Source organism: Phalacrocorax carbo, chromosome 26 (assembly GCF_963921805.1).
Source record: "Phalacrocorax carbo chromosome 26, bPhaCar2.1, whole genome shotgun sequence".
NCBI lineage: Eukaryota > Metazoa > Chordata > Aves > Suliformes > Phalacrocoracidae > Phalacrocorax > Phalacrocorax carbo.
Window position 1 is genome coordinate 520,813 of NC_087538.1, and position 26,270 is coordinate 547,082.

At 57.1% G+C, this 26,270-nt stretch overlaps 2 protein-coding genes across 2 annotated transcripts; one reads left to right on the forward strand and one right to left on the reverse strand.

The window, feature by feature from the left end:
* Positions 1–415: 415 nt before the first annotated feature.
* Positions 416–7,540, forward strand: LOC135317452 (uncharacterized). The gene is made up of 6 exons (XM_064473744.1): positions 416–883; positions 1,244–1,345; positions 2,396–2,503; positions 3,923–4,488; positions 4,865–4,967; positions 7,413–7,540. Exons 1-6 carry the CDS (start codon positions 814–816, stop codon positions 7,538–7,540), a joined length of 1,077 nt encoding a protein of 358 aa, XP_064329814.1. The 5' UTR covers positions 416–813.
* Positions 7,541–22,082: 14,542 nt separating this feature from the next.
* On the reverse strand, positions 22,083–25,289 carry LOC135317668 (forkhead box protein J1-like). Its single transcript, XM_064474089.1, has 2 exons — positions 24,773–25,289; positions 22,083–22,883 (listed from the first exon to the last, which is right to left on the reverse strand). The coding sequence occupies exons 1-2, from the start codon at positions 25,271–25,273 to the stop codon at positions 22,083–22,085; spliced, it is 1,302 nt and encodes a 433-aa protein (XP_064330159.1). The 5' UTR covers positions 25,274–25,289.
* Positions 25,290–26,270: the final 981 nt, after the last annotated feature.

The window sequence follows — 26,270 nt, forward strand, 5'->3', positions numbered from 1 at the left end:
GGCGCGGGGGGCCGCGGCCCCCACCCACCTATTTATCCTGCTCCTGATGGCCCTGCAAGCCTGGCAGGTCGGGGCTGCTCCGTGGCGAGCGTGGGGATTAGGTAGGTGGGCAGGCAAGGTCCAGCCCCAACCCTGGCAGCGTGGCACAGCGCCCACGGCTGCTCGGGGTGACAGCGGGGCTGGGGTGGTGGTGGGGCAGGGCTGGGAGAGCAGCAGGGCCAGGCTCGGGCAGGTGAGTCGTGGGCAGGTCCACGGGCAGCTGGAGGCAGACGCTCCCCGGGGAGGCGCAGGGGTGCGTGGCCACTGCAGGGGCATTTTCCAGGTGAACGGTGGAGTCAGGAGCAGTGCCACGGGGTGAGAAGCTGCTGCTGGAGCTGGCCCTGTGCCTCCCTGCCCCAGGGCAGCCTTCCCCCAGCCTGCACGCTGGGGCCGGAGTGGCTCTGCAGAGGCCAGGCAATAGCCCGTGGGAGCGCTTCTCCTCCAGGCTGGTGACAGTCGTGCTGGGAGCCGTGGCTCTGCCGCTCCTGGCTGGGTCCTGGCTTGCAGCTTCAGGCACCTCTGTCCTTGGGAGATGCCCGCTTGGGAAGGTGGGAGCATTCCTGCTCTAGCCCTGCAGTGCTCTCCTTGGGTGAACCCAGGTCCCCATGGGACACAGAGCCCCAGCCCACAGCCCGGGGCACGATGCTCTTGAGGGGAAGGGAGGGACGAGTGCCATGGAGCAAGCCTGCGTTTGAACTGCATTCACTGCTGTTCAGAACTGAAGGAGTGCCTTAAAATAGTTCATGGGAGCTTCTCTGTCCTGTGTTTACAGACATGGCTGGAGGCGATGGATATCCAGCTTCCCGTCTGGGTTCCCGGGCTGACACGCTGGGATATCGCATGGGTACGTCATGGCTTTTGACTTCCTTGGAGAGCTGCCAGCTCAGAGCCCAGATGTGAGCGAGACATCTCTTGCAGGCGTGACAATATAGGCCGTGTGTGCCACGTGGTTACACGATCCCCTCATACGTTCTCCTCTTCAGTTCTGACAGTGAATATCCCAATGTGTGATGGGAACTTCTTGTGGGGGTTTGGTTGCAGGTGTGGGTACAGGGAGGGCGTTTCCAGCTTCTGGGCTGCATCCCGCGCTGGAGCTCCCCTGGCATCGCAGGGGTGAGTAGTCAGTCTTGACTGGCTGCACAGACTAAGCACTCTGTTTCAGTATTTTATCAGAGAGAAGTTTAACTGGCTACTTTCTGTTAAGGTCCCCAAAGAGCGAAGTATGAAGCTGAAAGAGGCAAATCTTCCCAGCGGTCATCAGAAGTCCTGAAGGAAATCCTGAAGGACCTGGACAAGGCAGCGCTTGGTGGGTATATATCACTCTTAAGCAGAAGACTTGGGAAGCTGAGGGTTTGATGCCTGTCTGGCCCGGCCGTAGCTACGCAGCAGGAAGGGATTGATCAGAGCCTCACTGCGGTGACTCTCAGTTTCACGCCTTGCAGGCGCTGGTGAGCCACAGAGTGGCCCAGAGCCTCTGCTGCCAGTTGTGGTTCAAGCTGAGCCCCAGGGAGAGCTGCTGCCCCAGTTATACCCCTAGCGGTCAGAGCTGGACTGGGCAGAGGTTGGTATCCAGCTGTCAGGGATGGGCAGCGCTCACGCCTTGAATGCGTGAGGGACTTGCCGAGGAGCTGATTCCTGACAAGCCGCGAGAGGGCCGGCACCCTGCCAGTCACCGGAGGGGAGAGTGCCCTTGGCCAGCAGAGAGGGTGCGCAGGCATCTTGGGGTGGCTGAGACCGGCAGGCTTTGCCTGCGCTGCAGGCAGCCCCTGGCCAGGATGGGAGCAGCCCCAGCTTCACAGCCGGTCCAGCCCCGCTGTTCTCCTTGATGGCCGAGGACTCTGAGTGACCCCCTGGAGTCAGGGACAGGTGGGAGCTGGGCGGGCAGCTTGAGGCGGGACGCCCACCTTGAAGGCAGCTAAAATGAGGGGCTGCGAATTCAGTCTCGCATGGTTTGGCTGTCTGTTTCCAGTTGTGTTTTAGATACCTTGGCTGTGGTTTTCCTCGTGTCTTGGGGGACTGTGGGCTCTTCACCGCCACATGGGAAAGTGCCCAGAACATGGTTGCAAGAGCTTGCGGTTCAGCCCACCACGTGTGCCTGATAGCCTTACCGTGCGATGGAGTTGGCACGGTGGGACGTGCTTCTCAGAAGGGCTCTTTCCATGGCTGAACCTGCTACGGCACCTTCCTGCCCTCTCTGAAGGGAGTCATGTACCATCGTCCTGCCCTTTGCCCGAAATGCACTCAGTGGAATGTGAACAAGATCGCATGCAATCCCCTAGCCTTTCAGCAGGTTGGGATTTGCTGTCTGTTTACATCTAATTATGCCTAATTAAACTGACCCGCTTTCTTTCTAAAGAGATGGACCGTGAGACTGCGGAGAATGAGGCGCTTCAGGAAGGAGGCAGTCACGCGGTGCCCGTCTCTGATGACAGAAGAGGGGCAATTCAGTCAGTGGAGGTGCCAGGTAATTGCTGTCCTTTGGTCATCCAGGGCCACAGGTCAAAATCGCTGCGTGTCTGCAGGCTCTTCCCGGAGTTCTCGCTACTGCACACCATGTCAGCAGCCAAACTCTTAGTAGAGAGCAAGTGTTCTGAAGAAGGCAGGAGCAGCTCTGAGAGGGTGACTCCCATCTCTGGGGTGTGAAGGTTATTGCCGTCAGCGTGCCAGAGACACACTCGCTCCTAACCCTCTGCTGATGGCCTCGTGAGTGTTCCCAAAGGGTCAGAGCGAGCCCCCAGGCAGCAGCTCTAGCAAGCCTTGCAAAGCGGAGGTGGGTGAGCACAAAGGAAAGTGTGTGCAGACGTGAAGGATCACCAAGAAGGGGGAGCAAACCCGTGACACTGGGGAAACTGGATTATGGCCATGCCAGAGTGTAAGCAAAGCTGCGAGGAGAAAGAGAGGCTCCAGAGTGTGTTGATTTGCAACGACCTTGGGAGCTTCCTTTGCTTCTCCTGAAGCCAAGGAAATGTCGCAGCCCCAGGATGTTCCGTGGCTCAGAGATGCTACCAAAGCGAGAATGAGCATCTCCTGGCAATGTCAGGCCTCCTGCGAGATGAGCAGTAGTGTGCAGGACACACTAACACACAGAATCATTCCTCCAGGCGTGGATAGCACGAGAAACAGAAATGCTATGGATCCAAAAGCTTTCCAGAAGTACTGCATAGAAGGCTCCGTGGCGGTCGTGGGCTCCATATTGCTTGGGATGGTTTTCTGTTGTGTGATCCGCCTGTGGAGGAAGAGAAGGCGGTGAGTTGGTGGCGGGGGGCAGGTGCAGCCAAACTGCTGCGTTAGATGGCTGCTGTTAGCCACGAAGCATTTTGAGGTAGGGTATTCTGGCGTGCCGAGTTAGTTACTGGCCAAACAGGACTGAGGTTTCTGCTGTGAGATGTTTTAACTGTCCTCTCAACCCATGGGCCCTCTTTTCTGAAACGTGTCCTTACTGTTGCAAGTATTAGTTAAAAGTGACCCTGCCTGGACAAGAGCAGACCCAGCAACAGACGTAGGCAGAGCAAAGTCAGGCAGGAAAACAAAGAGGGATGACGTTGCCGCAGAAAGTGAGAATTGCAGTAGCGACATCTCCCTGCCAGGGAACCCAGCAGCAGAAATCACCCTGTGAGGTGATGCTGTAATTTCCAGAGGTTCACCTTGGCCAGGGTATCCCAGCAAGCCAGGCTGTGGTGAGCAACCTTCCCAGCTCTCAGCTCATGGGAGCAGAGCCCCAGCCGAGGGGCGCGGGGTGCCCCGTTTTCTGCACAGAGCTCTCTGTGCCCACAGCTCCCACGTGCAGCCGGGTGCCCGCATGCCATGGGGCGCGCAGCTCTGCCCCGCCACCCACCCAGCACCGCAGCCGTGGCGGGGCCTCAGCAGCCTCCTCTCTCCGCAGGCGCCTCGCCGCAGCTTCGAGAGCCCGGCCCGACACCAGCAGCTGCCCCTCACACCCGGACACCTGGACTGCCCACCCCAGCACCTCCAAGAGCTGGACCCAACACCAGCAGCCGTCACATGTGCCTGGAAAAGCGGCCCACCAGCCACGGAGCACCGGCGGGGAACCAGCCTCCACCAGCCCGGACGGCCGCCCGGCCCGCCCGCCTCCGCCCCGGCCCAAATGGCTGTCCAACTCAGCCAGCCAGGTGTTGCGGGACCGGCCCAGCACCCTCCGGGCCCCGGAGAAACGGCAACCACCCCCTCGCCCCCCAAGCCCATTTCTCCAGCCCGCCTGCAAGGGCCTGGGGCAGTCCCGCCAGGATATGGATTTGGGGAGCGACGGTGAATGCGAGGGCCTATAGGGGAGTGACAACAAATATGTTTTCCTTGGATGACAAGGTCACGGACCTAGTTGGCCAAGAGAAGCCAGCTGATGTGATCTTTCTGGATTTCAGTAAAGCTTTTGATACTGTCCCTCACAGTCTCCTCCTGGGCAAAATGTCCAGCACACAGCTGGATAAACGCGTAATGCGGTGGGTGAGCAATTGGCTGGGGGGTCGGGCTCAAAGGGTTCTCGTCAGTGGGGTTACATGGGGCTGGTGGCCAGTCACTAGCGGGGTTCCACAGGGATCCATCTTGGGGCCGGTACTCTTTAATCTCTTTGTAAATGACTTGGGGAATGAGAGGCCGGAGAGCAGCTCTGCAGGGAGGGACCTGGGGGTTCTGGTTGACGGCAAGTTAAACACGAGGCAAGAGCGTGCCCTGGCAGCCAGGAGGGCCAGCCATGTCTTGGGGTGCATCAAGCCCTGCATTGCAGCCATGCAGAGAGGGGATTGTCCTGCTCTGCTGTGCGCTGGTGCGGCCTCACCTAGAGCGCTGGGTGCAGTTTTGGTTGCCGCAGTACATCAAGGATATAAAGTTACTAGAGAGTGTCCGGAGGAGGGCCATGGAGTTGGTGAAGGGTTTAGAGGAGAAGCTGTACAAGGAGCAGCTAAAGTCCCTTGGTTTGTTCAGCCTGGAGAAGAGGAGACTAAGGGGAGACCTCATCACGGTCTGCAGCTTCCTCACAAGGGCAGGAAGAGGGGCAGGCACTGATCCCTTCTCTCTGGTGACCCACGATAGGCCTGAGGGAATGGCAGGGAGATGTGCCAGGGGAGGTTTACGTTGGCTATTAGGGAAAGGCTCTTCACCCAGAGGGTGGTGGAGCCCTGGAACAGGCTCCCCAGGAGGCAGTCATGGCGCCAAGCCTGGCGATGTTCAAGAAGCACTTGGCCAACCCCCTCAGAGACGTGGTGTGAATTTGGGGTTGTCCTGTGCAGGGACAGGATGATCCCGGACTTGATGATCCTTGTGGGTCCCTTCCAACTCAGAGCATTCTGTGTTTCTATGATTCTGTAACACACTCCTGAGCAACAGCTTCAGGGGTCAAGCGTAAATTTCAGCAGAATGGCACAGCAATAAATAGAGGTCAGTAGCACAATTGTCCGCGTTGTAACAGCAGCAAAACCAGGGATTCAGCAGTTTGGGGCCAAACTTCCTATCGGGGCAAGCAGGGGTGTGGATGCCCACGGTGTCAATAAACGACAGAGCGGCAGAAAGCTGCTATCAAGCCGTAACGGAGACAGCGTCTGTTCTGGTTCGGGCTGGGATGGAGTTAATTTTCTTCCTCGCAGCCCATACGGTGCCGAGTTTTGGATTTGTAACCAAAGCGGTGTTTCAGCCATTGCTGAACCTGCTTCCATGGCACGGAGGCCTACTCTGTTCACCCGCCGCCCTGCCACGGCCTGGCCTCCCCCCACCAGGCTTGGGGCGGCTGCACCCCGCTGGGGCCGGCAGTGCCGCAAGGTTTCGGGGGTGCTGCCTGGTGTGGGGAAAGGTGCCCGGTTTGGGGCTGTTTCTGCATTTGGCGGTTCCTTGTGGGCTTGGGGGACTCTTGGCAGGTTTAAGGTGTGCCCCTGGGTCTGGGGGTGTTTGTGGGTTTGGAGGTCGCCGACAGGTTTTGGGGGGTGTGTCTGGGTCTGCTGGTTGCTGCCAATTTTGGGGGAAACTTGAGGATTTGGGGGCGTTGCTGTGTCAGGTGCCTGCTGCTAGGTCTGGTGGGTGCAGCCAGGTGTGGGGCGCCTCTGGATTTAGGGTTTGTTCCCGGACTGGGGCAATGCTGCCAGGTGTAAGGGTTCTTTTGGGTTTGGCGGCTGCCGCTGGGCTGACAGCAGCCTCTGTTCCGGTGGACACAAGCCCTGTCCCTGCAGCAGCGCCAGCAGTGCGTCTCGTAAGGCGCTGGGCACTGCTGTGGTCACGCTGCGCTCTCTGGCTGGTTGTTTCGGCTACACGGCCGCACGGCTGGCCTCCCTTGAGAGGCGCTGGGGTGCCACCTCAGGTGGATTTCACTTGCTGTGTTTGAGGGGAAACTGTGTCCCTCATGCTCAGAGTGCTTTAGGATAGCACACACCATGCCGGCTGCTCCGCCCTGGTAGTAACCAGTGTGTTTCTGTTGGTGGTTTCGTTGCGCCGTTCCTTCTTCTGAATCTCTGATGCGGATCGCTCGGGGCCATTGGTGGAGGCTGATTTTTGCACCGTGCCTGCTGTGTTGCTTGTCAGTGCTGCAGGAGGGGAGCCGGGCAGCGCTGCCCCACTGCTGCCCCACTGCTGCTTGCTGGGGTAGCCGTGGAGGAAAGAGGCTTGAAGAAGTCCCTTCCTAAGTCCAGCGGAAGCTGAAGAGGTTTTCTGCCAGTGGAGTTCCTGCTCTGGATGAGGTTGCTGCCAAGCACTGACTTTGTGCAGCCTGTGCTCCTGTTGACTTGCTGCTCTGTGTCACAACGGGGTTTGTCCGGCAACTGCCTGGTGAACAAGGCTTCCGTGGTGCTTCGCTGTCTGGATATTCCAAACCAGGAGAGGGGCGCAAGTTAACATTTTTGGGGCGAGTTGAGCTTTTTAAGTTTTGGAACTGACCGATCCAGCAGAGTTGTGCTTAGGAAACCACACATCTGGTATTTGAGGGCTTGTTGCACCCAGAAATCAAGCAGGCTGCATCAGTGTGACTCTAGGGATTGTTCTGCACGACGAAAGCTAAAGTGCGGCATACGTCATTAACTCCTGGGCTGTGGGTTAGGCTAGATGAGCCACAGCTACAAGCCTTCCCACCTCAGCATCTTCTCTAGTGTGCTTAGGAGATGAAGCTGTGCCTTGCGGATGAACTTGGTTTAAACCCAGACTAGACCATGAGTTATTAGTGAAAGCCTGATTGCTGGTAGTTTGACGCTGCAGTTGTAATGTTAATAGGCAGGGAGAGAAGGATGCGGGAAGCAGGTGTGTGACTTCTGTGAACAGCGACAGCACAGGCGTGAGTGACCCTAGGAATCCAGGGCACAGCAAAGCCTTTGCTTCTGATCCAGCCTATTGGTCTCAGAGGAGCTTCCTAAAGGACGAGAACGGCATGCTCATCTCCGCAGGATCCAGCAGTTCCGTGGGCCAGGTAAGCCTTGAGTCAAAGAACCAGCTGGAAGCAGCTGTCACTGATACGCAGCTGGAGGCCGGTCAGTTCCTTTATCTCCCGTTACTAACATTCATGTCAGCGTAACGCAAAAGACCGACATTTATCACTTTCCTGGTGTGAAGCAGTGGCTAGATTTTATCTACATGTCTTGTCATCCTGGAACTGAGTGTTGCTGTCAAGCGTGCTTGCCAGTCTTGATTGCTAATTTAAACTGCTAGTGAGGGCTCTCCTGGCAGAGAGCAGTGCTTGTGTGTGCGTTTGGTGGCTCGCTTATGAAGAGGAGGCACTTGGTGGTTTGTTAGAGAGAGGTCTTTGGTGGTCGTGGTCAGGGAGTGCTGGAGAGCTCCTGGCACGGTTATAACGCCACGCTGCCGGCGTACGGTCAGAGGGGCTCAGGGAAGGGCCCATGAGCGACGATCGGATACGGTGCAAGCAGTTCCTGGGCAGTGATCAGGAAATGGGGCAGTTACCCAGAACTGCTACTTTTACTCTCTTCCCATCTCCCATCACTGGTTTTTGCTTTCTCTCTTTCCCTGTCTGACTCCGTGCCTGTATTTTCTAACTCCTCCCTGTCTGTCCTACAGCCTGTTGCTATGGTCTCCTTTCCCTACACCTCTCCCCCGCTCCCTGGCCTTCTCCTTTCTCTGTCGCCGTGTCCTGGCCGCCTGTTTCCCCTCTGTGCTGCCGCCTGTCCCCTCTCTCCCGCCTGTATCCCCCGCTCGGCCGGCCCTGCTGCTCTCGGGGCCTCCGTCCTGCTCCCCGGCCCCTTCTGCTCCTCCTGCGTCTCCACCCTGGAGGCCGCGGCTGTTGTGCCCTTCTGCGCCTCCTTGCCCTGACCCACAGCCCCTCTGTCTCAGTCTCTCGGGGTCGTTTCCCGCCCTCCCCTCGCCCTGTGTCCCGCTCTGCGTCCCGGCCTCTCCCTTTCTCTCTCCCCGCTGCCTTTTCCCTCTGCCCCTCTCCCCGCTGTCCCCCTGCCCCGCTCCCTCTGCCACGTCTCTGTCCCTGCGCGCTCCCGGTGCCTTGTCGGTCTCTGTGGCGGCGGGTCCCGCAGCCCCGGGGGGGCGGCCGTGGGGCCTGCGGGGGGGCGGCTGGCTCGGGCTGGGGGCGCGGTGCCCGCGCAGGGTCGGGCGGCGGGAAGGCGCGCCCCGGGGCATGCTGGGAGCTGGAGCCCTGGGGCAGGGGCTGCCGGGCGGCCATGTTGCCCCGGCCCCAGCCCCTGCACCGAGGCCTGTCCCGCAGCCCCAGGCCGCCCCCGGGCCTGTCCTGGCAGCAGCCAGCTGGGCCTGGGCCCCGCTCCGGCCCCCCTGAGCTGTGCCTCGGGGCGGCCTCGTGGGGTGCGAGCTGTGAGGCACCCGTGGGTGCCCTGAGGTGGAAGGCAGTCGGGTGAGCGGGGCTGCAGCACAGGGAGGGAGGGACAGACAGACAGACAGACAGACAGAGAGAGACAGAAGTGCCTGAGCTGTGCCATGTGCCTGGCAGTGCAGAGAGCAGGAACTGCGGTGAGTCCTGGGCCCCGGGGTCATGTCACCCCTCTCCCGCATCCCAGTCCCTCCTGACACCCCCTCCCCTTTCCCTCTGTGGATTTGTGGTGGGATGCGTAGGTACATATCTATGTATGTGTGTATATGTATATGATATTATACATAAACATATACATAATACAAATATTATAATTTCAAAATATTTATTTGTAAAAAAATAAATCTATTATTTATAAAAATAGAATCATATTATCTTAAATGTAAAAATACCCGTTTGTGGACATAAGCCATCCCCAGCCCAGCTCAGCCACCCGCGGGGTGGGCAGGGGATGCGTTAACCCCCCACCCTCCCCCCCACTGAGCAAATGCCCGCAGGCAGAGAGAGGCGCTGCAAAGCCAACACCCAGCTCTTTTAATTTAAATGAGTATTTTCTCCCCCGGAGTGCCCCAGGTCCTCTGTGCAAGCTTCTGACAGGGTCGCTTGGTCCTGCATGCTGTGTCTTCCCAGTCATCGTGCAAACTGTCAGCATGGCATGGAAGCAGAGTGGGAAAGGTGCCTGCAGAGGTCTCGGGCGTGAGCTCACGGGGGCTCTTAGTGAGCACAAGCGGGTGCTGAGAGCCTGCCCTGCTGGAGGGCCTCACGCTGCGTTTGCAGGCTGTCCTGGCACTGCCCCTGAGCCGCCTGCACAAGTTGAAGAGTTGGCTGGTGCCAGTGGGAGGAGGTGGGACTGGATGGGGGGAGCAATGGCTTCTCCTTACAGGAAAGGCTTGTCCAGGTGGGACCCTAGTTGCCACCTGCTCTGGGCAGGTGCCTTTCAGCCGCACCATCCCTTGCTTGTTCTTGGCGAGTTGCTGCACACCGAGAGAGGCCAGAGAGCTTCTTCAGGCAGCGCACCCAGCTCGCTGCCATGCAAGTGCTTCTCCACTGACGTGCTCTTGTGACCCGTGAATTCTCACGGCTGCTTCTCTGTTTGGTACCCGCAGGGTCCGACCGAAGGCACTGTCTGCGGTTCAGAGCCGAGCTGCTTGGCCAAATCAGTTCTTAATCCTGTGATGCTCATAGCAGGAATGAGAGCCAGGGCACCCTTCTCCATGTGAACGTAGTTTCTTCTCCTCCTTCCAGCCTGAAAACCATGTGGGAAAGTGCTGGCCCTTGCTGGGAAGTCGGGATCAAGCCTTCATCAAGCTGTCTGTGCCAATCCTTCCCAGAGCAGTCACCATGGACCACGTTTCAGGACAACGTTCCCTGGAGACAGTATCTGCAGAGCTCCAAAGGACATGGCTGTCTACGTGAGTGGTTTCTCCAGCGTGGGGGGCTGGGGGTTGCACAGCGTTTCTAAGCCGGGGGTGAGTATGGGTCACAGAGTCCAGCGGCCTCTGGCCTCCTCCTGGCTCGCAGAAGCAGCAAGCTCCTTGGAGCTGTATTGCACTTCTGTCCAATATACTGTTTGAAAGGAAGGTTCTGGGGCATGATGGAACTCGGGGAGCCACAGGGAAGAGGAGGTGGCACAGCGCACTGTCCTAGCCCTTCTGGCTTTCAATCCCCGTGGGCATTTGTGACCCTCAGGTTACCCCCCACCCCCTGGGAACATCTGCTCCTTCTCTGGGTGGCAGCCTAGACTCGCTGAGTAGGCAAGCGTGGCATGCTACCTAGGTGCAGCTTCTTGTCTGCTCCTTGTGCTTCCAGCACGGGTCTGTGGGACTGGAGCAGTTGAGGGTCACAAGGCTGGGGTGGGGCGTGGGGCGGGAGTCCCAGAGCAGCAGTTCAAGGCCTCCATGCTGTGGTGTTTGAGTGGGACGGCTGCTTTAAATCTGTCCCCTCTGCTGCATGAAGGGCCTTTGCCCCTTGGTGTTGCCCGTGTTTCTAGGTTGCTTGGCGGGCACGCTGCTGATGTTGGACGCTCTGCGCTTGCTGCTTCCCGCCTGCAGCCTGCTGCTGCCTGCCCCGTGCCATCCCCGTGCAGCTCTGCCTTTGTGGTTTGCCTGCTTGCTGCCCACCTCTCCCCAGCTGGGCCCCACCCGGCAGGAGGTGACACCCGGCGGCAGCGGCAAGTGGGTCAAAAGCACCCGGGGCTGCCTCCGCAGCGCCTCCTCCAGCAGCTGGGCCATGTGGGGCTGGTGACGCTGGGGGTGCACCTGGGCTCTGGCCAAGGGCGTCAGTAGTGGGGACTGCAGGGGGCTGAGCAGGGGACTGTCCGGAGGAGCCTGCAGGGGATCGTTCTGGGGACTGTCCGCAGGTCTGTCCTCAGAAGTCTCCTCTGCAGTCTCCGGAGAGCTCTCCTCGGAGATATCCAAGGGCAGCCAGGTGGGGAGGACTGCCGACACCCCGCCCTGGTTCCCCTTGGTGTCTTGCAAGGGGGAGGCCGGCACACCCCTGAAGGGGTCGGCATCCCCCAGCATCCCCGATTGCAGGCGGCGCTTGCACCAGCCGCCCTCTGCCTCGTACTCCAGGAGGTCAGGGTCTTCGCTGCAGGAGGCAGTGGTGTCCAGGCTGTCGGGGAGATCGGCGAGGATATTTTCACTGTCCACCAGCATCACTGCTGCCAACTTGTCCACCTCGCAGCCGCCCTCTGCCCTGTACTCCAAGAGGTGGGGGAGCTTGTTAAGGGAAGTTGTCAAGTCGGGGACATTGGGGATGGTGTCCCCGCCATCCACCAGCCCCACCGCCACCAGTGGCTCCTTGGGGCAGCCGCCCTCCGCCACATACCCACAGAGGTCAGGGTGCTCATCAAGGGCCTCGGCAGTCACGCTGGGGACACTGGTGGTCAGGGTGGTGTCCTCACTGTCCCCTAGCCCTGCCACCACCGCATGGTCCCGGGGGCAGGCGCCATCTGCCGCGTACATGGAGAAGTCGTGGAGGTCATCGAGGAAATCGGCGCTGATGAGGCTGTTGGGGAAAGGAAGGCCGTTAGGGACGGTGTCCTCGCTGTCCCCCAGCCCTGCTGCCACCAGTTGCTGATGGGGGCAGCCGCCCTTTGCCACGTACTCGGAGAAGTCAGGGACCCGGCTGAGGAAGCCGGTGAAGTCGTCGATGTCGTCGACAGAGACCTCGCCGTCCCCCAGCCCCGCCGCCGCTGCTGGCTCCTTGGGGCAGTCGCCCTCCGCCACGTACTCGGAGAGGTCGGGGAGCTCGTGGAGGAAGGCGGCGAGGCTGGGGCTGTCAGGCCCATCGGGGAGGCTGTCCTCGCTCTCCAAGGTGTTGAGCCAGGAGAGCACCAAGCTGGCCATGGTGTCCTCTGCCAGCTCAGGACAGGCCTCAGCGAAGGCCTGTGGCCCCTGCTCGGGCAGGTCGACGGGCTTCTCTGGGGCTGCCGGGGTGGTCTCCACTGCTGAAAAAGCAAAGAGATCCAACCCAAGCGCGGGGTGATGCAAGCTTTCCTTGGCTCAGGGCAGCTGCCCGCGGGCTCTGCCACCCCCCAGAGCTCACCTTTAGGCTCCATCCTGGTTCTGCAGGTCGGCAGAGCCAGGCCGGTCTGGTGGGGGCTGGCAGCAGGGACACTGTCCTCGATGGCCACCACTTCCTTCTTGAAGCCCTCCGATGGCTTCTGGGCGCTGCCAGGCAGGGTGTGGAGCACAGGGTGCTCCTGGACCCAAGGCTGAGCCGTGGGGCAGCATGGTGGTGGGTCGCCAGTGTGGTCAGGGGCACGCAGCGGGCAGGAGCCCGTGGGGTCCATGGGCTCTTGCTGGTCCAGGGTCCGTGGCCCCATCCCCCTCGGCTGGTGGGGCACCAGCACCTGTGGCACCACCTGCTGTCCCCAGCCGTAGGCAGGGGGACAGGGAGCAGCCATGGTGGGGAGCTGCACCCCATGGGGGAGCTGCACCCCATGGGGGAGCTGCACCCCATGGGGGAGCTGCACCCCATGGAGGAGCTGCACCCTACTGGGGAGCTGCACCCCGTGGGGGAGCTGCACCCCGTGGGGGAGCTGCAACCCAGCATGGAGCTGCATCCCATGGGGGAGAGGCACCCCAGCGGGAGCTGCACCCCAGCAGGGAGCTGTACCCCCATGGGCATCTGCACCCCAGTGGGGAGCTGCATGCCTTGCAGGTGCTGTACCCCCGTGAGGGAGCTGTGCCACTGGGGGAGGTGGCACCCCGCTGGGGAGCTGCACCACCTGCCCCGGGGCCCCCAGGGGCCCTGGCACCGCCTGCCAGACGGTGGGCTGGGACAGCTGGTGGGTGACGGTGTGGAGCTGGGCAGGCTCACCAGACACTGCCAGCCCCGGGACAGAGGGCAGCACGTGGGCACTGACCGGTGCTGGCATGGCTGGGGTGGTGAAGCTCATGCTGGGCACCTGCGATGCCGTGGGCAGCCGGAGAGGGAACCTCTCTGTTGGGGGAAGCAAAGAGGGGTCGTGGGGTGAGATATTGGTGGGCAGAGCCCCTTGGGGGGTTACCTGGAGGGCCGGAGCACCACGAGGAGCAGGAGCCTGCTGCTGTACCTGCCATGGCGGTGGGTCAGTGTGGGGTTTGTTTGGGGCAAAGAGTGCTCTGGGGTTCCATCCCCAGGGCGATGATTCCGCCAGCACCTGCCTGAGCCAGCCTTGCCAGGGCTGGATTTGTCATGCCTCAGCAACTGCCCATCACCATGATTTCCCATCCAGCTGATGATTTTCTGTCCTCTGTGCTGATTTCTCATCCCGATGAGGGTTTCCCATCCCCGCCATGAATTCCCATCCCAACGATGATTTCTCATCCCAGTGATGGCTTCCCATGCCAGCAATGATTTCTCAGCCCTGGGATGGTTTCCTATCCCAATGGTTTCCCATGCCCACAGTTTCCCTCCCAAGCATGAATTTTGTGGGGAGGTGAATTTCCTTCCGAAGGGGAAGGGATGCAGCCGGTACAGGCGGCCCTGCGGTGCTGCCATGGGTGAGCTGCCCCATCCCCACCACTGGGGCGGGATGGGGCCCTTTTGGGGGTTGTTTTTGTGCTCCCCCTCTCTGCCCCAGGGTGGGGACAATGCTGCTCCCAGCCGTGGGGATACCTGGCGCTGGCGGTACCGGTACCGTGTGGCCATGCTGGGAGCTGTCGGGCAAATGTGGCAACTGGCCCGTGCCAACCGAGGAGAGAGGCTGGGACGCAAAGTCTAGCGGTACAGAGGCACCCTCACATTCGTGCCCTCGAGCTGTCCCGTTCAAACTGAGGCACCCCAGATGCAGTCTTACACGTGTTTCTTAGACCGTTCAAGCGTTCATCTCCAACGCTAGTTGACCGGTTGATACTTAACACACGCGCGTGCGCTGCTGTTTTGCAAAGCAACTCTAGTTCTGTGGTGTCGTCATCCGTCTGCTTGCTTTTTCTGAGCGCCGAGTTGCAGATCCTGCTTCCTGTACCTGGAGAGATTCCCTATTCGATGTGTTTGCTTCTCTTGCTTTTAGGCTAAAGGCAGATACGCACTGTAGTGTAAACTTATAATTTGTTCCCATCCCAGAAGGGTCTGATTGTCAGTGTTTGACTATTTCTTGCATTTGGGGAGAGGGGGCAGGAGATGGCAGGTATTCTTCTGCCCCAAATCTGGGGTTTTTGCGTACTAGCCATAGAGGAAAGAGCAAGGGTGCCAGCTGGCGAGCCATGCAAAAAAGCAGTTTCCTTCATAAGTGATTGCGACTAGTTTCCTAAAGACAATGTCCGTTTCAGGCAAGAGCAAAAGAACAATATCCCAAACAGTATTGTGTTTGTGCAGGTATTATGAAGGAAGCGTTAATCCTTTCCAAACTTGAAACGCAGTAATCGGTTTCGCATGTTAGCAAATGTTAGTAGTTCTCTTTCCAAGATCTCTTTTCTACCCTAAGCTGGTCTCTGTGCTCCAGGTTGTCATTCTGTATTCTGTGTTCCTCAGATTTACGGAGGACAGAGAATCAGGTGCAGTGATTGAAATTACCGCTATTGAAATGCAATCCTGGCTACAGGATTGTTGCTGTCATTCATGTATTCATACAGCCCAGTAGTATGTCAGCTCCACCGGCCTTATTTGAACGGTCGTGTTTTCCAGCCTTCTTAAAGATTTGCCTCTCCACCACAATGAGTAGCCATTGTTAGCTTGTGGTTTTGCCATGTCTTTCTAGTGTTGGCTCTGAATAAATGAAGTACACTGGTGAGTTACAGCGTCTCTTGCACAAACACTACAGCAGCCTCCTGGTGCCCATGAAGCATCTGCAAGCAAAAAACCCTGAATTTATGTGGCTCTGCGTGCAAGCTTTGGGCGTATTGCTGCAGTAGTTGTTGCAGTGCTTTCAGGCCCTCCCCAGTAATTCTGGACACCACAGTGTTGGCTTCTAAACGTGGCCTTGTTCTCGGGGTTAATTGAAATAGGTGTGCCTAGCGCTGTCTTGTCGATGCACGCTCCGTTTCTGGTTGGGCGGCACCCTCTCCTGGTATTGTAATGCTGCCCTAAATGAGAGGAGAGGTGCTGCTGTCATCAAGGATCAGGTAAATAGCTGTGTGCGGTTCAAGGCAAGAATGGCACTGCTGTTCTGACACAGAAAATGAACCAGGCAGATGAGCTTTCTGTTCCTTCAGCTGGAAACATTGCAGAAACCACTGTTAGAGTGGCTCCTGTTTGGGAGCGAGGAATGGAGGCTGTAGTGGTGGAGGGGCCTTCCAAAATGCGTTACTGGCCTTGGAGTGTGTTCTTCAAGGTAAGTGGATGAAGCAACCCTTGTGTGGTGATGTAAAGTACGTCCTTGTCCTTCCTCCCCTTCGGGAGGTGCGTGGCTGTAAGTGCGAGGCCGGTGGTGTTCTAGCAGTGGCAGGCAGCATGAGCCTTTCTCTTTGCCCCTAAATTCCACAGCAGCCTCTGAACTGCCCTCTGCTCATGGGGCACTTTGGATGGTGTATGAGTTGTTTGTCAACAATATCCGTGGTTGTATGTCTGATTCGTCATGAGTAGAGTGCAGCTACAGATCAATGAGTGTGTGAAATCTCAGCAAGTTTTCAAATGTAATAACTACTCCCTAAAATACTGTAGCATTTTCCAGATTATCTTAAAGCAAATTCTGGCAATTGAGACCTTTCTGGGTTTTTTCACAGGGCTCCTAAATCGCGCCTAATCCTAGGAACTGCTTTCAGGTGACGTTTCCACTCCTATTTTCAGTCGATACAGCACACGTAACAGATTTAGTATTTTGGCGCTGTGATGGCTAAGTATGGCAGATACCTGAGCACAGGGCTTGGGCTTCCACAAAGAAACACTGTTCTAAAGGTGCCGCTGCTGACATTTCTGTGACTTCTTTGTCAGGTCACTGATGTTTGTCACTCAAGTAAACTTGCACCTCAGAGTGTCTGGGCTATGGCTGTTCTTTCTTCGAACTTGAAGTACTGTGTCTGGTAGCTGTCTGTAATCCTGGGGATATACAGCCTGGCTAAAGGTCCCTTCGTATTTTGATGGTTGATTATTTAAGAACCCAAAACGGTAGCACAGACTTTGTATTTTTGATACTTCCGCAGCAGAGACAAAATACCTGAGAAGTTCTTGCACTGTTGTGTTCTATATCTGTATGTCTGAGGTAACCTGTGACAAAGTAGAAATGGGGTTTGGGGGCTTTTTCAGTGGCACTGACTGTACCAAGAGAGAAGAGTTTCTGTATACGAATGAATGTCCACATTCTCTAGGCTATCAGAGCAGCATGTTTTGATGTTCAGGCTCTATAATTTGTGTTCACTGCTTGATGTTGGGTACCAGTGCTCTATTTGAAGTCCTGATCACCTTTTTATTATTATGAGGTGATGAGGGAATGACTTTGTGCACTTGTTGGAGGAATCCCGCGCTGCCACGTACATGTAGCTACTAGAATCACCCCCCACCTCAATGATTTATGTCTCAGTGGGGGTTACTGTGCTTACCAAGCGTGACGGACAGCTTTAAAAGCTTCTTAAGAATTTTGCGATGATCAAAGGCGGCTCAAGCACATAGCGCATATTTTGTTGCTCAGTTTTATTCTGCTTTGAGATGATGAACACCTCATTTAGTTCCTGAGTGCCCTGAATCGCGAGAAGTGCGTCAAGTCTCTCATGCTAGAAACTGTCAAATTGACAATGTCTTCCACAAATGTCTCCCATGAGTTCCACACGAGCTGTGCTCTTGGTGGGGTGCACAGAGTTAACGGGTGCGGTGGGAGGGCTGGAATGAATGCTGCAGGGGAAGGAAGAAGAGGGAGAAGAAGCAGTTTCTGAAGAAAATAGGGGAAGCTCTGGGAGGGAGAAAGGCTTACTTGGGGTCCCACATCAATGCGAGTAAGTCCCCTTAGGGGCACAGAGAGCTTCAGGAAAGGTTTGTTTTGCCATATCGTGTTCCCTCTTTGCTTACAGCCTTGTTTCTACCTTGTCCCCTTAGATTTCATGGCCGTTTGCTTCCAACTCCGCTCTGTTCAGCTCGACCGCTCCATCAAGGGGCTGAAAGACCATTTCCATAAGGACAGCTCCTCCACGGGGGTGCCATATTCCCCTGCCCCTCCGAAGAGAAGGAAGGGCACCCCCACCAAAAAGCCAGTCAAGAGACCAGGTGAGTCCCTGAAGGGGGGATCCCTGTCTGTGTATCCTCTTGCCTGGGCTTTTAGGACAGGAGCAGGGGTGAGGTTTTGGAGATAAGCACCTCTTCTCTGCCCTGGATTCAGCACTGAGATTACAGACATTTTCTGTCCCTATTTTACAAGTCATCAGGTCTGTTCTCTGGGTGATGTGAGGGAGGAGAGGGGCCCTGTATATGGGAGAGAAAAGGCCGTTGCCCTAACAAAGGCGATAGGTAAAAAGGGACCTGAGAGGGCTCTAAAAGGATATGCTCTGAGAGCAGCTATCCTCAGCCTTGGGATATGGAACATAGACTGTGCAGCAGCAAATAGAAAACCCAGACCTGATAAAACACTAGCACGTACCTCCCGCAGCAGCCCAGTGATGTTGTCCCTCTCTGTGTCACAGCACCCTGTCGTCTCCTCTGTAACAGTGACAAAAGTCAGGCGAGTTCGTATTTCTGTGGGTTTACCTGGCCAATACTGTCCCACCCTCATATTTTTTCCTGTGTTGTCCAAATAACCTTACTGCATTGAGGAAAATAATGAGAAATGTAGTTCGGGACTGGAAACGGATGGGATGGGGTAAGGGAGGAAAAGAAATACCCATTTTAAGTGTGTTGTGTTTATTTTTATAACCCTGATGTGAATGCAGTCCTCGTCCCGGGTAATGTGCGTCTCCGTGCGTGTGCTGGCCCTGGTGCTCGCTCTCCACTCCGGTGTGTGGGGAGGCTTTGCTGGGCCTCTTCTTGCTAAAGCAGAGGGTGTGCCTGGGGTACCTGGAGCGGGAGGGCTGCCTGGGGAAGGCTGTGACACCCACAGATCACGCCTCTGGTCTTTTAAAATCAATCTGTGCCGTTGCTGCTGTGCCCTGGAGCCGTTCCTGAAAGCTGCTGTGCGAGTTGCAGTTGGTGAATGCGGTCAGTCTGCGAATTTCAGTGGGTTTTCCCCTGTCAGCAGAGAGCCACGTGGAAAGGGGATGTCTCAGCCCACACTTGGTCTTCCTCGGGACTTTGGCAAGTAGTTACTTGTGTAAGAATTTGCCCCCAGTCTTGGGAGACGCGTGGAGGACAATATCCTCCTGCTAAGCAGAACTAGCTGTGCTGCAGGTGGCAGAAGGGCAGTGTCTCAAATCGCTCCTAAGCACGATGGCAGTCATTTGTGTTCAGCTCCTGAACGGTGGCTCCTGCCCAGCAGCAGGATTACAACAGGTAAGAATTATTTTTGTGTGGCTCAGTAGCTCACTACGGGGAAGATGCCAGATGGGGATCTGTAGCTGAGCCGTGGGGAACTCAGGTGGAGGATGCTTCAGATTTGGTCCTCAGCTGTCACCCGACACTGAGAAGTTACCTGGGATTTGATTGCTGTGAAGTCAGCATGGTCAGCAAATGTACTTCAGTGAAATTAAAAAGGGAGAGGAAAATAGTCTTTGAGCAGAGAGTCACAGTTTCTTCTGCAGTTCCGCCAGCTTTCAGGGATGGCTCTTGAGATGGAGGTCTGACCCCCTCTCTGCACTGGCAGAGTGGCCCTCTTCATAGCAATAGTTGTCTGGTCGTGTTTGATTCCCCTGGTTTTAGCCTGTGTTCAATTACGGACAAAGCACTTTTTTTCTGTGCTATTGCTTCCGTAAGTCAAGTCAAGCTCTGCAAATTTGGGTTTCAGGGTTCCAACAATGAGCTGATTTCCTTATCCCTTGAGGACAAATATCCCCGTGCACACCCCAATGCACACTTTAACCTGTTGCAAGAGACAAATAACAGACGAAATCTGATGTGCTATAACTTGTTTACCCACAAGGCAAAGTGCAAGAGAGGCTCCAGCTAAAGGGAAGGTGAGGTATTAGGGACAGGGTAACAAGGCAGAGACCCCCCTCTCCCCCCGCTGCTGTGTTTGATTCTGGAGGACACGCTCCACATCCATGTGCTGTTTCAGAGGGTCTTCGTCTCTCTGTTGTTGTTTTATTTGTTGGTGTACCCTGCACTGTCTCCTGTCATTGAAAATCCGACTGCTGGAGCTGCTTCTAAAGCAGAGTTGTGTCTTCTTAAATGAAACTTGCCAAGTCAGGTTGAACTGATGAAGCAATCGGTGGGTTGTTTTTTTTTCCCAGTAGTTTGCTGTTTGAAATGTCAGCAGTCTGTCTCAGAGGGCAAGTGTATTCCGATTCCCAAATCATCCTGCTGCAAATGCGTGCACATCAAATACCGCTCCGTTGTGATGCCCGTAGGCCCAGTGCTCTTTCGCTGGCTTGAGGGCAGCAGGTAGCTCAGCCGCTCTGCAGCGCCAGGGAAGGATGGGGCCAGGCGGTGCTGGTAGGGGCACCCAGCCTGGCTGCCCACAAGCAAAAGCCTGTTGGGGTTGAGCCGGCAACTGAGCCCCACACAGCCGCTCGCTCACCCCCCCACCGGCGGGATGGGGAGAGCATCAGAAGGGCAAAAGTGAGAGAGCTCGTGGGTTGAGATAAGAACAGTTTAATAATTAAAATCAAACCATAATAACAACAGCAATAATGCAAAGAAAAGGAAAATAAGGAGAGAGGCAAAACCCAGGGCGGGGGGAAGGGGGAATGACCAACCCAGACACACGGCACGTGACGCGGCCGCTCAGCACCCGCCGACCCGCCGATGCCGGTCCCTGAGCAGCAGCCGCCCCTCTGTGCGCCCACTGCCCCGGGTAATAGGCTGCTCGTGGCGTCACATGGTACGGAATGAGCACCCCATTGGCCAATCAGGGTCAGCTGTCTTGGCTGTGGCCCCGCCCCCCCGGCCCCTTGCCCACGGGGCAGAGCGTGGGAAGCTGGGAAGGTCCCTGGCTGCGTCGCCAGCTGCAGCGAAGAGGAGTGACTCTCTCCCAGCCAAAACCAGCGCAGTCACCACCCCTTATTCCACACCGTTTTCGCCATGCCCAGGCCCCACACGATGCAACGCAACCTCACCAACCACCACCCCTCCCCTCCCCAGCCTTTGGCATCATACACAGACGTCACTCCCTTCGTCTATGGCCCTTCCCTGTAAAATGTCCATAAAATCGCCCACTTGTGTTTCTCAGGGCAGCTGCGGTGCCGGGTCCGGCCCTGGCACAAGCAGAGGGACGGTCCCACGCGCTCCCATCCTGTCACCCCCAGGAGCTCCCCGCAGGGGCAGGGAAGGATGCTCCGGGGGGTGGGAGCAGCTCCCAGGACTTCGGACACCAGGCACGGCCACCCTGGTGCCACACGGGCGGTGTGTAAGCGTTGCCGCGCAGGTGGGGGTTTGTGCCTCGGTTCCCCCGTGGAGAATTGCTGTGCCGCTGCAGAGGGGGGTGATGGCACCCCCGTACCGGGGCTGGGTGTACAGCCAGGGCTGGGCTGCTGAGGTGTCCCCTACCCACAGGAGAGAGGGTCAGACAGAGCCCGGCGGCGCTGGAGGGAAACAAGGAGGCAGAAGGGGTTTTTTCTTCTTCATTTTGTTTTTAATTTGTAAATAACTTTCCATGAAAAACGTTAAATTGCACACGTGTATCTGCAGTTCTTCAGTATCAGTATAGAGGCCCCAAAACAGGAAAATACCACAAAAACAACAAATAAAAAGAAGCATCAACACTACAGATACAAACACCTACAGTGACCCCCCCCCAAAACCCGCAAGAGGCATGACCCTTGCTCCCCGGCCCCGGGACACCGTCCCCAGCCTACGTCAGCTAGTGAAAGGCAGAGAGGGTTTATGGTGGTCTAGACCCTTCGGCAACAGCAGCAAGGGGTTTGGGTAGAAAAAATACCAAAGCCAGCTGTGGGAGCGACCCCGTCCCCGCTGCTCCTCTCCTGTCGGGGACAATTCCGGGACCCTTGATGAAACCTGTTGCTGCTGCTGCAGGAATCCTCCCTTGCCTGGTCTTGGTTTACAGAACGATGAACACAAGCCTTTAAACAATGAAAATATAAACCAACTCCCAAACTGCATTTCCCCTAACCCCACTCTTAGGAAATTCTAGTGCTAAAAATACAGGTTCCTTTGAATATATAATCGATAATAGATTCTATAAAAACATCTAAAGGAGCAGACTTGCTGAATTTATAAACCTTTTGTTCTTCCCTAGGTAGAACCTCCCTAGGAGGGAGGCTGAACTCAGAGGATCTAGAAGGGACCTCTACGTACTTGCTAGCTAATTATCACACTATACCTATGACCTACCCTAGACAGAAAATAGGAAAGAGAGAGAGAGAAACAGAGGGACGAAGGGGTGAGGAAATTGCACGTAGTCTATCGAGCCCTAAGCCACCAGGATCTCATGTCTTGGATGGGATTTAGCGGGTGCTCTGTTAGCCCTGAAGGAACGTAGGCCGTGTCCATTGCCACGGGGGGAAAAAAAAAAGACAATTCACAGTTATTCCTTTAAAAGCAAAAAAATAAGCAGTGTTCTATTTCTTCTCCTGAGGAAACTCATGGACTAGAGACTTCTGACGTGGCCTTTAAAGCTCTATCAAGCTGTTCCTGCGGTGTTGGTTTTTTCTCCCCGTGGTGTTTCTGTGAATAATCTTACAGTGAAGCTGGTAAAAGTCCCTGTGAATGTCTCGGTCTCTAGAAACTCTTGTCCCTTGTAAGTCCCAGCAGCTCTGGGGGAGCATCCTACTGAAGCCTGTGTGGGCTTTGGAGAGTGACTGGCCCCTTATAAGAGGGACGCCAGACTGCTCCAGTCGCTCACATCTGCTGGCAAAGAGCCGTCGCTGAGTTCAAACACCTCCTCCACATTGCCGGAGTTGGAGAGGTAATCGTTTGTCCCTTGGTGCCAGGGGTGCTGCAGGAAGGCCGTGGCCATGAAGGTTTCATCAAAGTCCAGGTCGTCGTGGTTGGCTTCGGTGAGGACGTGCTCCTGCCCCTGGGGAGAGGCGATGTGGTGCCCGTGTAGCATCAAGTCCAGGTCGCGTGTTATGGGGCTGATGGGAGGTGTGAGCTCCAGGTCCCCAAAAGTGGAGACGTCTCCATTCAGGATGGTGTTGAGGATGGCTTCCCAGTCAAGGCTGCCTTTCAGTGATGCCAGCTCAGTCTGCTCTTCCTGGGTCAGCAAGGCAGAGTTGGAAAGCCGAGGCGCCTTGGCCGTTTGCTCGGGCAAGGGCTGCTTGCGCTTGTGCCCTGCTTTGCCATCCGCTGGGTTCCAGGTCTGGTCACCGGTGACTTCTTCAAACTCCTTCAGCAGCTGCTGTAACTCCATGCTGACGTTGAGGCTGTTACTGGAGGCGCAAGCTGAAGTGGCCGGGCTGGCGACGCTCTGTGCTTCTTGCTGGGCGCTGTCGGTGACGGCCGGGTGGATCTGCACCGGGGGCATCCTCCGCTTTTTGAAGGCACCACTCTTGAGCCGGTCGGCGTATTGGGGGTCAAGCTTCCAAAACCCACCTTTCCCTCGCTCGCCCTTCTCCCGGGGCACCTTGATGAAGCCCTTGTTCAAGGAGAGGTTGTGTCGGATGGAGTTCTAGACCCAAAACAGGAAAAAACCAAGGCTGAACGTCCATTATCTTTGAAAGGTCGTGGAGGACAGGAGAGGTGCCCGAGGACTGGAGGAAAGCAAATGTCACTCTAATCCTCAAAAAGGGGCAGAAGGAGGACCCGGGAAACCATAGGCCAGGTGGCCTCAGCGAGTGGTTCTGAAGCCCTGAATGTGCCTGGAGTGATGCAACTAATTCGAAAGGAAACTCAGCTATTGGGTAAATGCCCCAGCGTTGGACTCCACAAAGCTAAGACTGTATTAAGAGATTGGATATGGTAGAGGTGGGTTTTTTTTGTGATGTTGCCTAGATACCTTTATGCTTATTTATCCATAACCCGTAGTGCTGAAGAGGAAAACCAAAGCTTGAACGCTTAGAGCTGTTGAAAAACATGCGCACACCCACACCGCACCCCCCCCCACCCCTGAAACCCCTCCTCCGGGCTGAAGCCCGGGTGTGTTGGCTCCTTTCCAAAGCACTCAGCTCCCACAGGGATATCTCCGTCTACCCCCAGAGTAGGGGTGGCATGACCTTTCCAGGCTGTCTTCATGTATGGGAATGAGGAGAGGGGATGAGAACACAGCCGAGAAGAGACCAAACCGAAGAGAGAAGAGACCTAAAAAAGTAGAGAAGAGACCAAAAAGAGAGAGGGAGGCAAGAGAAGCAATAAGAAAAAAAGAAAAAAAAAGGAGAAAAAACAAAAATGAAAAAAAAATAAAGAATAAAGAATAAATAAAAAGAAGAAAAAATAAATAAAAGAGAAAAAAGAAAAAAGAAAAAAGAAAAAGGAGAAATAGAAATAAAAAGTAGGAAAAAAAAGAAAAGAGAAAAAAGAATAAGGAATAATAATAAGACAAAAGAATAAAGAAAAAAGGAAAAAAGAAGAACAGAAAGCGCTGGGCTGCCAGAGGCCCTGGCGACCGCCCTGCGCAGGGAGAAGGTGGGCAGCCCCCGGGCAGGGGGTTTGCAGCGCCGTCGCCCTGCCCTGCCCGGGCGAGCACCGCTGCCGGGATCGCTGGCGTGCGGCGGGCGCGGGCTGCGAATAACCCGAGCAGAGGGACGAGCCTCCCGGGTCCCACCTGCCCTGCCACAGCCCAGAAAGCCCCCCGTGCCGGAGGTCCCGTCGTGTGCCAGAGGAGGGCAGCGAGCCAAGGTGGCTGGGAAAAGCCCCTGTGCTTCAGGCTGGCCCCAGAGCTGGCGAGCGTGGGGGCTGGCCCCTGCCCCCCGAGGGCACCCTTGTGCTGCCTGGGGACAGCAGCCCTATTTGACCTCTCTTGGGTTTCCCTCTGAGGCCTCACCGGCTCGTCACAGTGATGGAGCCTCCTTTGCCTGTCCCAGGGGTCAGGAGACCTGCCCTCTGCCCTGCTTGGAAAGCAGCAGCATTTCTGCTCTGGACCTCCCCAGTGAGGGATTTGCGCAACAACCTGCCTGGGGGTCGGCTCCGTCCCTCTCCTACACCTGCTCCTCAGCCCCCAGAGGCACTCGGCCTGGCGATTTCATGCGTGCTCAGCCCCGAGGGACTCGGGACCCCACGAGAGCGCCAGGAAGGTGGAGCTGGGCACAGAGACGCCTTCGCCCCAGCGCCAAGAGGGGCCGGAGGGACCAGCAGGCCAGTGGGTACCTCCCCGCTCCCAACACGGCCCCGGGCTCTCCCCTAGAATGGCTCCTTCCCTCCGCCGCCCTCGTGGCCGTGGCATTTCTGCACACCCAAGCTCTTTCCCGTTACAGCCCTTCCCCGCCGGCTGCCGGCACCGCTCTCCTGCCAGCGGGATCCAGCGTCCCCGCGGGACCTTGCCTTGCACCGTGGGGGCTGTGGAAAGCCCTCCCCAGCCCCGCGGGGAGAGGGGAGAAGGCAAGAAGTCTCCACATCTCGTACCTGCCAGTTGGGATCGGCGTGTCGGAAGTAGCAGAAGTTGTCAGTGATCCACTTGTAGATGGCGGAGAGGGTGATTTTGGGCTTCTGGCTGGCTTCCATCGCCATGCAGATGAGGGTGGCGTAGGAGTAGGGTGGCTTGATGTGTGGGTTGGTCTTGTAGTCGATGTCCTGCGCGAGCTGAGGGTGCGCGGCCATGGGGTGGTGCGCTGTCCTCAAGGTGGAGGAGGAGATGGGCTTGCAGGGAGTGTGGGGCATGCCCACACGTGCCGGGTCGGCGGCCGGGGGCGAGCACGGCGCGGCAGAGCTGAGGATGCTGTGACAGTCCTGGGGGTCCGGGTCACTGGGGCAGCAGGAGGACTTGCCCATGCAGGCGCTGATCGAGAAGTCCTGCAGCCACATGAGGCTGGTCAGGCTGTCGTCCAGGTCGTCCCAGTCCCCCACGCTGCCCTCCGGCCCTCCGTCCTTTCCTGCCTGCAGGCAGCGCAGCCACCCCTCAGCCATGCCTCGGCGCTTCGGCAGCTCCTGCTTTCACGGGGTGCACGTGAAGGGAAGGGAGGGGATGGGGCAGATCCTGCAACAGCAACAGGGAGAGGGTTGAGGCTCCCTGAAGCGCAGCTGCTCTCCGGCACCCGGGCAGGGCTGGCCCTGGGTGCTCTGGGTGCCGCTGGGCGAGACCCATCCCCAGGGTGCTGCGCTCCGGAGCCGCAACGCCTCCCCCGGGGTGCTTGAGCAGCCCCAAACTCAGGGAAATTCCCTCAAACCCCTGTGCCACGGTGTCACCCAGACCCCGGCGGGCCAGTGCTGCCCAACAAGCCTTCAGCCAAAGTAAGAAAGAAAAGAACCAGCCAAACCCCCCCTCAAACAGCCAAAATCCAGCCCTGCCATCCCGCAAAGCAAGAATGATTCTCCCACCTGCTGCTAGCAGGACAAAATCTCAGGCTACACCACCTCGCCAAAATATCTTAACGTTCCCCTCCTGCTACCAGCTTCCCTTGGTTTCCTGCTCTTTCTGCCTCTCCCTTCACCTAGCGCCCCTAAAACAACCCGGGGAGGGGGCACAGGCCCAGCCCAAGCACACCCTTACTCAGCGAGAGCCGGTGGATCCAGGCGTCCGTTATTCCCAGGCTGGGGCTGTGGTGTCCGGCTTCGCTGCCGGGCTGTGAGCCCAAACTCCCGTGTCTTTGGGCGAGGAGAGGCCCCTGAGGCCGAGGAGCCCAGCACCGGCTGCACTGGGGCAGCTGGGGCCGAGGGTTCCGTCATTCGAATGATGCTGCGACCAACAGTCAGGGGGTGTGGGCGGAGCGGAATCACCCGCTCTGCTCCCTCAAAACAGGCTTTTCCCCCCAGAATAAGGCTCAGCGGGGCGACAGCTTGTTTGGATGCCTGATCCCGTGTCACCACCCAGCCCTTGCACATTCCTGTGCCCCCAGTAAGGGAGAGCCCAGAAACCCTCACGGCAGTGGTTGGGGGGGAGCGGCGGAGGGAATGCAAATAACAG